Here is a 12,500-nt window from a genome sequence, read left to right as displayed (position 1 = left end):
TTAAGAGATTTTAACGGACGTACATTTTTTCTGGACGAACCGTGGCGGGTTTCCCCGCCTCTCAAACTTTACACCGACGCTGCGGGCTCAAAGGGCTATAGCGCGCTTTTTGGGAAGCATTGGTTTTACGGAGAGTGGCCTGCCAATTGGAAATCATTGAACATTGCATTTTTGGAGCTCTTTCCGATCACTATCTCGCTCCATGTGTGGGGATGTCAAATGAGCAACCAATGTGTCGCTCTGTTTACTGATAATGCGGTTTTGGTTGACATTATCAATAAGCAGACTTCAAAACACCCCATGATCATGATCTTAGTCCGTGACCTTGTCCTAACATCACTACGTCATAATATCTTGTTTCGGGCTTATCATGTACCCGGTGTTGACAATACCCGGGCGGACTTAATTTCTCGTTTACAGATTGTAGATTTCAGGAAAGCCTTCCCAGATGCCGACCCAGAGCCAACCCATGTTCCCGAGACCCTCCTCCCGCAGAAGTGGTCGATACCTTAAAAGAATTACTACATTCCTCATTGTCGGAGAAGTCTCGCAAACAATACTCACGGGCTTGGGTTGTCTTTACTGAATTCTATACCCGCTATCAGAGTGCCGACTTACATTTCACCGTTTCGACCGCGTGTATCGCATTATTCATTTCCTTTTTATGTGCCAAGGGCCCAGCTCCTGCTACCATCAACTGGTACCTATCAGCCATAGCATATGTACATAAGATCAAAGGCCACTACGACCCGACCAAATCATTTTTAGTTGAAAAGCTTCTTGTGGCCTTAGGCCGCCGCGTTCAAGCCGATGTTCGTATGCCCATTTCACGTCCATTATTGTACGAATTAGTTAGCGCTTTGCAGCATACTAGTCCATCTGCCTATCGCAGATCTCTGTTCGGGGCAATGTTCATGACAGCATTTTATGGTTTCTTGCACAAGTAACAAGCAAGTTGACACAGTTCTGCAATTTGATCAAGTCACGTTTTTGAAACAATCTTCTCGAGTGACGGCTGTCAAGATTGTGATCACTAAGTTTAAACACAACACGAATAATCGGCCGTTTGTCATAACCATAGAAAGCGAACCTTCAGAAACATTTTGCCCCGTGCAGAACTTAATCGACTACATTAAACTTAGGGGTTACCATAAAGGCCCCTTGTTCACGTGTGCAGCTGGCGGGGCAATCTCGATACATACTTTTAACATTGAGCTCCGCCGTGCTTTGACTTTTTGCGGCCTTGATTGTTCTCGCTACAAGAGCCATATCTTTCGCATTGGTGTAGCGTGCCATGCGTCTGAGAAAGGTTTTTCGGATTCGCAAATCCGTGCCCTAGGTAGATGGCGTTTGGACGCTTTTAGAACTTACATTCGTCCGCCTTCTCTCAAAGCTAACTAATTGTTTTTTAAACGTTTAAGACACTAGTCAAGCCGCTATTGGATCTCCGTTGTATAGGTCAGTCAGGAGCTGCTATGCAGTGGTGATTTTCAATATGGCTATTTACCCGTCCGTTATGGGACCAGTACATTTTGTCCTCCTCTCTGGTTAGTATTAACGGGCCACGGTGGATTCTCTGATGCGTGGGTCAGTCAGGGGCTGCCATACTAAGAGGGTTTTTCACTGTGAACTCTTTTCGCTCTCACTTGCTATGTACTTTACCAATATCTTCTCATGTATTACTTTATCATTATGTTATCTGTCTTACGAAGGAGCTAAGGTCTTGGCAAGAATTGATATGTTATTTACCCTCTGTGATTTGCGCTAGTGCAGTAGAACTTCCGTTTGGGCGCCAAAATAAAGTCGCAAAGGACCTGGCGACGAGTTAGTCTATTTATATAAAAAAGCGTAACGTATTTAAATATTCGCTTTTGCATGCAATCAACCGATCGACACACCCACAATGTAAAGAGCCGTGTTATGAAGTATGGATTGCCCAACAGAATTGTAAGTAGAATTTCGCTGCGAATATTTCAGTCTTTAAAGTGTAATTTCATATTTAAAACGCAAATCTTTTATTTGCTTTGCAGTTTGACTGTTGCCGATGACATTTCCCGTCCGCAACGAGTACAGAAATAAAACACCGGGTTATCTATAGTGTCTGTGCGGTCACATGACTATGACGTAGGTGAAAAGTTAGTTCCGCCATATTGGAGGAGTGAAATCTGACACGCGACTCCTCGCGTCTTGTAGCGATGCCTTCGGTTTGTCTAATCGTTGGATGTTCCAACGATAAAAAGAGACGTCCAGACCTTAGTTTTTGTAGGGTGCCTAAAGTTATTACTAGTCAAGGCGAGCAGACGGAAATTTTGTCGAATGAACGGCGAACTAGATGGTTAGCGGCCATAAGTCGTGATGACTTGACCGAAAGCAAGCTTGAGAGCGACAGTGTTTGTGGAATTCATTTTCACTCTGGAAAAGCAGCCTCCCTCTGGGATAAATTCAATCTAGACTGGGTGCCTAGCTTGCATTTGGGCCACAGCAAGTTAAAGAGTTCAGACTAACAAGAGAAACAACAAGAAAGAGCCCAGAGAATAAGAGAAAGACGTAAACGCGAGGAGGAGCGTGAAGAACAGGATCAGGCTGTTAAACAAAAAATGTCCAGGAAAGATGAATCAGAAGCCCATGGAGATAGAATCAGGGATATTTCTTTCGCGGTTCAAGATGAAGGAGATTTGGTAGAGGTTCCAGAGGAGGAGGAAGACGGGAACAACATGGCCACGCAAACTGAGCCAAGCGAACTCACGCAATCACGGGAGATGACGGTAAAGTTCGCTTTAACACTGGGTTACCCTCGAGGGAAGTTTTAATGAAAACATTCTCCTTTGTATTTCCACATGTCAACAGACGCTCCCTGTCATTGAGTAAATTTCAGGAGTTTGTTCTGGTGTTGATAAAACTACGGCTGGCCGTCCCACACCAAGACCTTGTTTATCGTTTTGATGTTTCTAGAATTGTTGTTTTTCGCATTATTGTCACCTGGTTAACTGTCATGGATGTTCGTTTATCTCTTTTAATTTCCTGGCCAATTTGGGAACAGCTTCAAAAAAAACTTATGCAGTTGGCCCAGGAATTAATTAAGTGATATGAATTAATAGCAATTGAACTAAAGCTCAGTAAAACAGAAAATTTGTTATGGTTTCTAAGGGCAGTGCTTGTGGGATTGACAATCTAGTACCCAGTGCAGCCTTATTTGGGTTCTAGTGCTTAGTTGAAAGAGTTTGACAGTGTATTTCAATTTAGTAAAATCCAGCTAGTGGTCGATTATCTATGCTGCATTCTGATTGGTTGAGCTACTACTAGGCTATATGTTATAGCCCACTAGTAGCGAAGAGTGTCAGCTTTGAAAACCAAAACTATGTTTTTGCTAGCTAAAGTTGTTTTGTCTTGATATTTTTTTATTTTTTATTTTTTGATATTTTTGTCTTGATATTTTGACCAACAAGTTGGTGTCTGCTATAGAGACGTTTTGACCATGTATTTGGTTTTTTTATATGTTACCTTTCCTTTGTACATAGTTTTTTATTGTATAATTTTAATAATGTAGTATTCTTTCATACAAATTATGAAATATATATATTGCAAGGTTCATATTAGCCTCCCACACAGATACTTGACACTGTTTTGATCAAATTGTCTGATCCTGTAGAAAATATGGTTAGCCTACGTCTACACGTAGGCTAAAATATGGTGAGCCTTAGTAATAAATAATATTTTTATCCATGGACAAGGGTAATAAAATTGATCAAATATAAAAATATTGTTGAATGGATGGTGTGATCCTCCTTTAATATCTAACACTGGGTTGGAGAGGCAGTAAAATAAATACAACAATATTTCTAGCTCTTTGGAATGAAGATTCTCCTTCCAATTTGTCTTGTTTATGCTCAATAATCAAAGGGAAAATTTAATACATGTATAAACAGTATTAATATCAGGAGTCATTTGTAATTGAGGCCTTAGTCCACACTGTCCTTTCGTACAGAATGAAAAAATGCCTCTCAAGATAACTGGGTCCTTTCATTCTACCTTAAAATTAGTTCTCTACTGGGATTTAATCTTTGCGGGTACTACCTGGAAATCACTGTCCCTCATCTGTGGGATTTTTCCCAATAAACAAGTACAAGATGTGGCAATGGTCACTTACAGCGTATCATAACAACAAGGGTGTTTACATAATTTTATATAACTGCGTGCAATGAAGAATGTAACCTTTTAAGCCCCATATCAAGTTCTGCAATACAGTGCATTTCTTATGGTACTGTTCAGTTAAACATTGACACATTTTATCTTAGATGGTCCTTTTATTCATTCTCCTGACCTGCATGTTTCATTAGGCAGTGATAATGTAAGGTCAGGAGAACTTATTTGCTACTCGCTGTTAGGGCTTAAAAGGTTATCACTTGGGAAAATGCCCATTATTAAAGATCAACGGTTGGAAAAAGTTCCATTCGACTGGACCTCAAACATCTTGAAAGGTGAGGACGCATCTTCGGGATGTCAAATTGAATAGTCAAGGGTTCATTGAGCTGAAAGAACAGTTCCTTCTTCGGTTGATGTTATCCACAATGGCATGTGCGGATCATTCATTCGTTGGAATGTCTCACTTTTGCAAGAACCACGTATTTATCTCGCAATGTTTGTCCAAGAACACTTGTAATAAAGCCAGACACCATATGGTTGTACGCAAGGAGACTTCTGAAATTTTTAAACTGCTCCTTTGTATAAAAACTCGTATCGAGCACTAGATATGACAGAAGATCGCACGACTCGACTGGAGGAAGACATTCCGGAGTACAGTTTTCATCCGGAATAAGGAAAGGGTCGATACCAATGGCCGCTATTTTCTCCACATATCTTCTCCCTTTGTTGCCCTGTAATGACTCGCCATAGGCAGACAGAATAAACTTGAAATTTGTCTCGCTCTCACAAGGACACGCTTCAGTTGCCGCCATTACAAATTGAACATTACTCCTCCAAGATGGCGGCGCCTCGTTTTCGGAATTTTTGTGACGTCACGCGAACAGACACTATACTTCGACTGTAGCCTTCAAATTTAAGTAACGCTTCGCTACGTAAGCGCGAATCAGTCAAAAATTCTATTCATCGAAGGTTACATTATCAACTGCAAGATCCCGAAGGACAGCGTCGTGGCAAAACGACCGGTTCCAAGAACAACTGACAGCGAATCAAGCGACCGACCGATCTTGGAATCATTACAGTCATTTAAATTCACGAAAGAAACGCATCATTTTCCAGAACAACCGACTGCCATAAAGCGAGCGACTGACCGTTCTAGAAAATACTTCAATTTACACCTTCATTTCGCAATGCCGCCGAAAGTTGATGTAAAAACCCTCACGGGAAAAATGAACAATGCCGCTGGAATTCTTAATGAGTTAATGGAAGAATTTGAAGCGATCTTTGCAGTAAAACCGGGACTCGAAAGACTCGAAGCAGTGTTCAATTTAGTGGAATCGAAGTACAGATCTGTTAAAAAGCAGCAAGAGGCAATTTTAGATAAGTTAATTGAAGAAGGCGCTTCATCAGAAGATGAATTGGTGTTAACGAACAGAAAACTCGGGGACAAAGTCAAAGCTGATTTTCTCCAAATTACTTTGAAATACCCAGCATATCAAAGCGAAAATGCTCTTCCGAAAGGTCCTGACCACACAGAAACCTTGAAAACGATGACCTCTGCAATTGAGAAAATGGCCGTTGCGATAGGATCGAAACCTAGCAGCCTAGAGCGCTTGACAGTTCCGAACTGGGACGGAAGTCGAAGAACGTATCAGACGTGGAAAAGGGAGTTTAGACACTGTATGGAAAAATATGGACAAGACAAGGACGAGCAACTTCAAAGATTCCGAAAAGCGATGCCTAAAGGCTTCTTCTGGACAGATCAAGTTAAGACCTGTAAAGACATTAACCAAGCCTGGGAAATTCTTGAGACTGAATTCGCAAACGAGCGAAAACTTATGGACGAACTGTTAGCTGAAATGAATAATCTCAAACATGTTAAACGGGACTCCAAGTCACTCACGCGTTACGCCACGACGATTTCTGTATTTGTCAATGATATGGAAAACAATGGCTGCACCGTGTTGGAGGCGTCAGAAGCTCCGTTCTTCATGTCTCAGCTTTTATCAAAACTCGATCCAAGAGACAATACAAACTTTGGTAGGGAGATGAAGAGAGCGGGAAAGGAAGAAAATGTGTCAAACCTTGTAACCTGGTTACATCAAGAGGCAACCCTTCGCTCCAGAGGCAAACCAGACAGTGACAACGCCGATGAAAAGGAACGTACCCACCGAGGACCAACCTTTAGAAGAACAGAGAACCACGCTGCTAGTAATGATAGAACTCCCGATCAAGAAGCGTGCCCACTCGGTTGTGCGTGGAAACACCATTTAGCTGCCTGTCCGCTGTATCAAAGTTCAACGGTAAATCAAAGATGGGACGTAGTCAAACAGAGCAAAAGATGTCGCAAATGTCTTAGACTACATCACACGAACAACTGTAAGAAACCAGACGGTACTACCTGCGATAAATGCAAAAGGAACCATCACCGCACTCTTCACAACGAGACGATCAATTCGAATCTAAGCTCGAACGCAGTGCCTTTCCGAATGCAAGATGTTCCTGCAGAAGGCAATACCAACTGTGCCGCTGACCACAAGGAAGATGTCAAGCTAATCACTGGTTTATGTCCTGTCCAAAAGGTGAAGGTTATGGACTCAGGTGGAACGCTTGTTGAAATGCTTGCGATGATAGATTCTGGATCAAACACAAGTCTGCTATCTAAGAATGCAGCCGAACGACTGGGAATAGCAGGGACAGCCACCCATCTTACTATGAATCTAGCAGGTGGAGAGAAGAGGTCTGAAACTTCGGAAATCATCGAGATCACTGTTGCCTCGAGTACAGAAGAGGATATCACAAAGACCCTGGAAGTATACACGATAAAGAGACCTTGCAGTGCCGCGAAGACAATCTCAAAGGGAGCTATTGAACACTTCTCTCATCTCAAACCAGTTGCGAACAAACTGCATCTATCTGGTGGAACAATAGATCTTTTAATCGGTACAGATTTCGTCGATGCCTTTGTCGACATTCATACCTTGTCTGGGGAACCAGGAGAGCCGATTGCCAAACGTAATTGCTTTGGTTGGTACGTTTTAGGACAAGTTAACAGTTCCAGGATACAGTCCGTTGAAGTCGGAACATTGAGCTTTGAGGACGACATTAAGAAACTACTTTATCAGGACACGCTGGGAGTTAAACCAACGGAACTGTGTACTTGTAGTGAGAACGTGCTACGAGAAAACAAGTTCGTCAAATCCCTGTCTGATTCAACTACATTGGTAGATGGAAGAATCCAAGTAAGAATGCCTTGGAATGAGAATGGACCCCCCAAACGCAGCAATTATGACATTGCCTTCAAAAGAATGCAGTCTGCCGAGAAGTCGTTCCAAAGAAAAGAATGCTTCGCAATCGTAAATGACGAGGTACAAAAGCTGTTGGAACAAGACTTCGTAATTAAAATTCCTACAGATGAAGTTGATCACAGTCAACCCGAATGGTATCTGCCCTTGCAAGCAGTTTTCACACCAGAGAGAACTACTAAGGTTCGCCTTGTTTTCGATGCGTCTTCAAAAGGCCACGAGGGTCTTTCCCTGAACGATCACCTCGAGAAAGGACCTAATTACACTAACAGTCTTCCCAATGTGCTTATGGCCTGGCGATGGAACGAAGTGGCTTACTCGGGTGATATCCGGAAAATGTTTAATCAAGTACTAGTGCACCCTGATGACCAAGTCTTTCACAGATTCTTGTGGAGAAGCGACAAAACTGAAACGCCCTCAGTCTTCCAGTGGCTCAGATTAAATTTTGGCGACAAGCCAGCACCAGACATTGCCTCGAACGCCATCAATTACTTAGCTAAAGTCTCACAAGTCGAATTTTCCAGACGCAGCCCAAGAACTTCAAGATCACGCGTACGTGGACGATATCGCGGGATCCAAAAGCAACTCGACAAAAGCCAAGGGAATAATCAAAGAAATTGACACCGTCCTTGGAAAAGGCCAGTTTCAAATTAAGGCGTGGCATTCCAACCGCTCAGAAATTGACCAGTCTGATGGTGAGAGATTCACAGATCTGCTTGGCCACAAATGGGATAAAAAAGAAGACAAGTTTACCTTCAAGAAAGAAAACGTGGTTGGCTTACTGGAGGGCTTCTCCAAAAGAAGCTGTCTGAAGTTTCTCGCTCAACTCTGGGATCCTATCGGACTTGTGTCACCCGTTACTATCAAGTTCAGAATTGACTTGCAAGGATTATGGAGTTCGGGTTACAGCTGGGACGACATCCTTCCCGAGAGTATTCAGCAAACATGGTTAGAAAATGTCCAGTCCATAAATGATCTCCTGTCATTTCACTTTGACCGCAAGCTAAAACCAAGCAATGCAGTGGGCGTGCCTCAAATTCACGGATTCTCGGATGGTGGTGAGCAGGCTTATGGTGCAGTCATCTTCCTACGGTGGAAACTTGCTGGCGGAAACTATCGTTGTGTTCCAGTCATGATAAAGGCTTTCGTAGCACCACTGAAGAAGAAAAGCATCCCGAGATTAGAACTGTTGGGCTGTTTATCACTCGCACGCATGTACATCACATGTGTAAAAGCATTGGAATTCACAAAAGCGCAGGACTGGGAACGATTCTTCTGGATCGATTCATCAACTGTTTTGTCCTGGATCAGAACCCCACCACGGGAATTCAGGCCCTTTGTATCTGCCAGAGTGGCTGAAATTCAAGAGACCATTGGGGCAGACCAATTTCATTACATCAAGTCTAACAACAACCCTGCAGATCCTCTGACGAGAGGAATCCATCTTAATCATCTCATGAAGTGGGCAGAGGGACCCTCCTTCCTAGAGTTGCCAGAAGAAAAGTGGCCCAACTTTCAAGATCACACCCAAGTTAACACTAATGTGGACGACCTTGAAGCTTTAAAAGAGAAGAAAACGTTTCAGAAAGAGAAGAAAGCCGGTAAACACCGCACTGCCGCCGCAGAAGTATGTCCTGAACTAGATCAGCATGAATCTGAAGAAAATCCTATCCTTTTACATTTGCTGAAAACGTGTTCTACGTACTCCAAGATAAGGAGAACTCTTGCCTACGTTCGTCGCTTTATTTACAACGCTCGGAAAATGAACCCGAAGTCAGGGCCCATTTCAGTTCAGGAACTGAAGTCTTCCGAAACCCAGCTTCTGAAGTGGAGTCAATTTCACGTCGACGAAGACAGTTTGGATAAGAAACTAGTTGCAAAGAAGGGTGAAGATGGCCTTCTTCGTGCGCATGGTCGACTTGAAGATATCAGATGTCTCCCGGAAAAGTTGAGAAAGCCTATTATGTTACCACAAGACCACCCTTTTGTGATCTTGCTTCTGCGTGACCTCCACGAACGACGTGGGCATTGTGGCTATAAGAGTTTAATTCACGAGGCCAGAAAAAGATTTTGGATTATTGGACTCCGCAGAATGGCTAAGACCGTCACCTCAAAATGTGTCACATGCAGAAAACTACGGAAAAGGCCCCTCAACCAGCTCTTGGGACAGATCCCAAACCTAAGAGTAGCAGCTGGCTTCCCTGCATTCTCGAACACTGCTATGGACATGTTCGGACCAGTACAGATTAAACTCGGTCGCAAAACCCTGAAAGAGGCACAAGTGACCATCTTCACTTGCATGACTTCACGTGCGATCCACCTAGAGCTGGTCACCGATAAAACCTCAGACGCATTCTTAATGCCCTTTCGACGTTTTGCCTGCTTACGCGGATACCCTAATGTTTGCTGGTCAGACCGTGGAACAAACTTCGTGGGTGCCCAAGGTTACCTGAAGGAAACCACACAGAACTGGGATATTCCTGGGATAAAGAGTGTCCTCTCTGATAAATTTGGCTGCGAGTTCAGATGGGAATGGAATACACCACATGCGAGTCACCAAAACGGAATTGTTGAGACCCTAATTAAGTCAGTCAGACAAGCACTTAACGCCACTTGCAAGAACCAAGCCTACTCCGAGGAACAATGGAGAACATTTCTGTCAGAAATCACCTACATGGTCAACGGACGACCGCTGTACCCCAGTTCCGACGATATCTGGGAGGCCCCACCGATCACTCCAAACGACCTACTGCTAGGCCAATACAATCCACCGCCACAACCAGAACCAGAAGAAAGAATCAATCCGCGACAGTTACTCAGGAGTACCCAAAACAGAGTTGCTGATTTCTGGAGGAGTGGGATGAAGTATTTCGCTACAAACTTGTTACCAAAAAACAAGTGGTTTCGCGAGCGAGATAACGTCCAGACCGGTGATCTTGTATTGGAGCTGGATCCCAAACACAAAAGATGTGAATGGAAAATGGCGCGTATTGTAGGCACCTATCCTGGAAACGACGGCCTTGTTCGAAAAGTGAGAATCAAGACAAGAGATGGGGAGTACGACAGACCAATTCACAAACTGTGTTTGATTGCGACAAAGGAAGAGCTCAATGCAGGACTACTCTAGTTTAAATCAATTCAAGAACAATGAACACTCGCATGATTATTTCAGTCTTAAAATGGTTGCTCAATTAGAGCTAAGCTCTTAATTTCCGCACTCGGGCGGAGTGATTTGCGCTAGTGCAGTAGAACTTCCGTTTGGGCGCCAAAATAAAGTCGCAAAGGACCTGGCGACGAGTTAGTCTATTTATATAAAAAAACGTAACGTATTTAAATATTCGCTTTTGCATGCAATCAACCGATCGACACACCCACAATGTAAAGAGCCGTGTTATGAAGTATGGATTGCCCAACAGAATTGTAAGTAGAATTTCGCTGCGAATATTTCAGTCTTTAAAGTGTAATTTCATATTTAAAACGCAAATCTTTTATTTGCTTTGCAGTTTGACTGTTGCCGATGACATTTCCCGTCCGCAACGAGTACAGAAATAAAACGCCGGGTTATCTATACTTCGACTGTAGCCTTCAAATTAAAGTAACGCTTCGCTACGTAAGCGCGAATCACTCTGTTTTCAATGTCAGTTCGCGTCCGGTTCATGACTAGGTCAGACATGGGCTGCTGGTCACGACAGTACCTTACATGACTTTCTTTTATCCTCGCTGTTTTCAGTTTAATATTCCTCCGGGTTCTTAGTTCCGGATCTTGGTGGGGAGGTCACACGTTGTGTGCCTTGTGGCGCTTATTTCTTCCCCCACCTTTTCCGAAGAGACATTGAATTACTTAATTGTTTCTATGTCACGCCACACTCTGATTAGTTTGTTAAGCGTGGCGTGACTTTTTACTGTTATATTAATAAATACGTCACAATAGTGGCCAATTAAATCCAACCATATTAGTATATTGTCTCTTCGTAAAACTAGTGCTACCCGGAGCTAATTACCCCTCGACTATCTACGTTTGCGAGATTAGTAAATCCCCAATATATAATATTCGGAAAGGTATCGTGATGTAAAATTAAAAATTATGTCCCAAACATAATTACATTTTTGCATCGGGATGCCTGTTGTTATCAAGCACTGGCTGCGTGAACTGGGTACTAGGGAACACGTGATCGAGGATTGCTTTATAGTATGCTGCGCACATAGGAGCGCCCCTTTCTACCTCTACACCATCGTGTGGCAAGCTATCTGTTCAACTTTTCCCACCTACCTCCCCCCTTCGCCAGCCAGTGTTTAGTTCTCTTTCGGAAGGCGCTTATTTCTTCCCCCACCTTTTCCGAAGAGACATTTAATTACTTACTTGTTTCCATGTCACGCCACGCTCTGATTAGTTTGTTAGGCATGGCGTGACTTTTTAATGTTATATTAATGAATACGTCACAATAGTGGCCAATTTTATCCAACCATATTAGTATATTGTCTCTTCGTAAAACTAGTGCAACCAGGAGCTAATTACCCCTCGACTACCTAAGTTTGCGAGATTAGTAATCCCCAATATATAATATTCGTCAAGGTATCGTGATGTAAAAAGGTGGCCTTTATAAATTCATCATGTTGTGTAATATTTGAGCTTAGCAAATTTGCATACGTGCGTCGAAATTTGATGCGAGAGGAGACAGGTATTTGTTTTGCGAATTTTGATTGTCATGAAATCACATCATTTGCAGGACAAAGCTCCTTTGTCACGAAGATTTTTTGAACAATAAATCGCTTTACACTAACCCAAAAACATTCAGATAGTAAAAAACCTCATATTTATTAACCATTTCTTTTGCTTTTGTGCTTGTCAGCATTGTGACTTGCGATAAAAAAAGGTAAATGGTAAAGTCACTTTCTTTAACGTCGGTAGTTCCTTCAGCTACGAGACTTGTATCAATAGAAGCCGACGTTATGCCCGTTACCCCCCTCCCTGTTTCAGTGCTCCGTTTTAGAGGTTATTTAAAGCTATAGCTACACGGATCAGAGGAAAGTCGAAACAGACGTTGAAGTCACCGA

The 12,500-nt window shown here is 42.8% G+C and overlaps 1 protein-coding gene across 1 annotated transcript; it reads left to right on the top strand.

Annotated features, from left to right (window-relative positions):
- Positions 1-5,330: 5,330 nt before the first annotated feature.
- Positions 5,331-10,572, top strand: LOC137971602 (uncharacterized). The gene is made up of 2 exons (XM_068818402.1): positions 5,331-7,767; positions 7,970-10,572. Exons 1-2 carry the CDS (start codon positions 5,331-5,333, stop codon positions 10,570-10,572), a joined length of 5,040 nt encoding a protein of 1,679 aa, XP_068674503.1.
- Positions 10,573-12,500: the final 1,928 nt, after the last annotated feature.

This window comes from Montipora foliosa, chromosome 9, assembly GCF_036669935.1.
Source record: "Montipora foliosa isolate CH-2021 chromosome 9, ASM3666993v2, whole genome shotgun sequence".
Classification (NCBI taxonomy): Eukaryota; Metazoa; Cnidaria; class Anthozoa; order Scleractinia; family Acroporidae; genus Montipora; species Montipora foliosa.
This window is presented reverse-complemented; position numbering and strand designations above follow the sequence as displayed.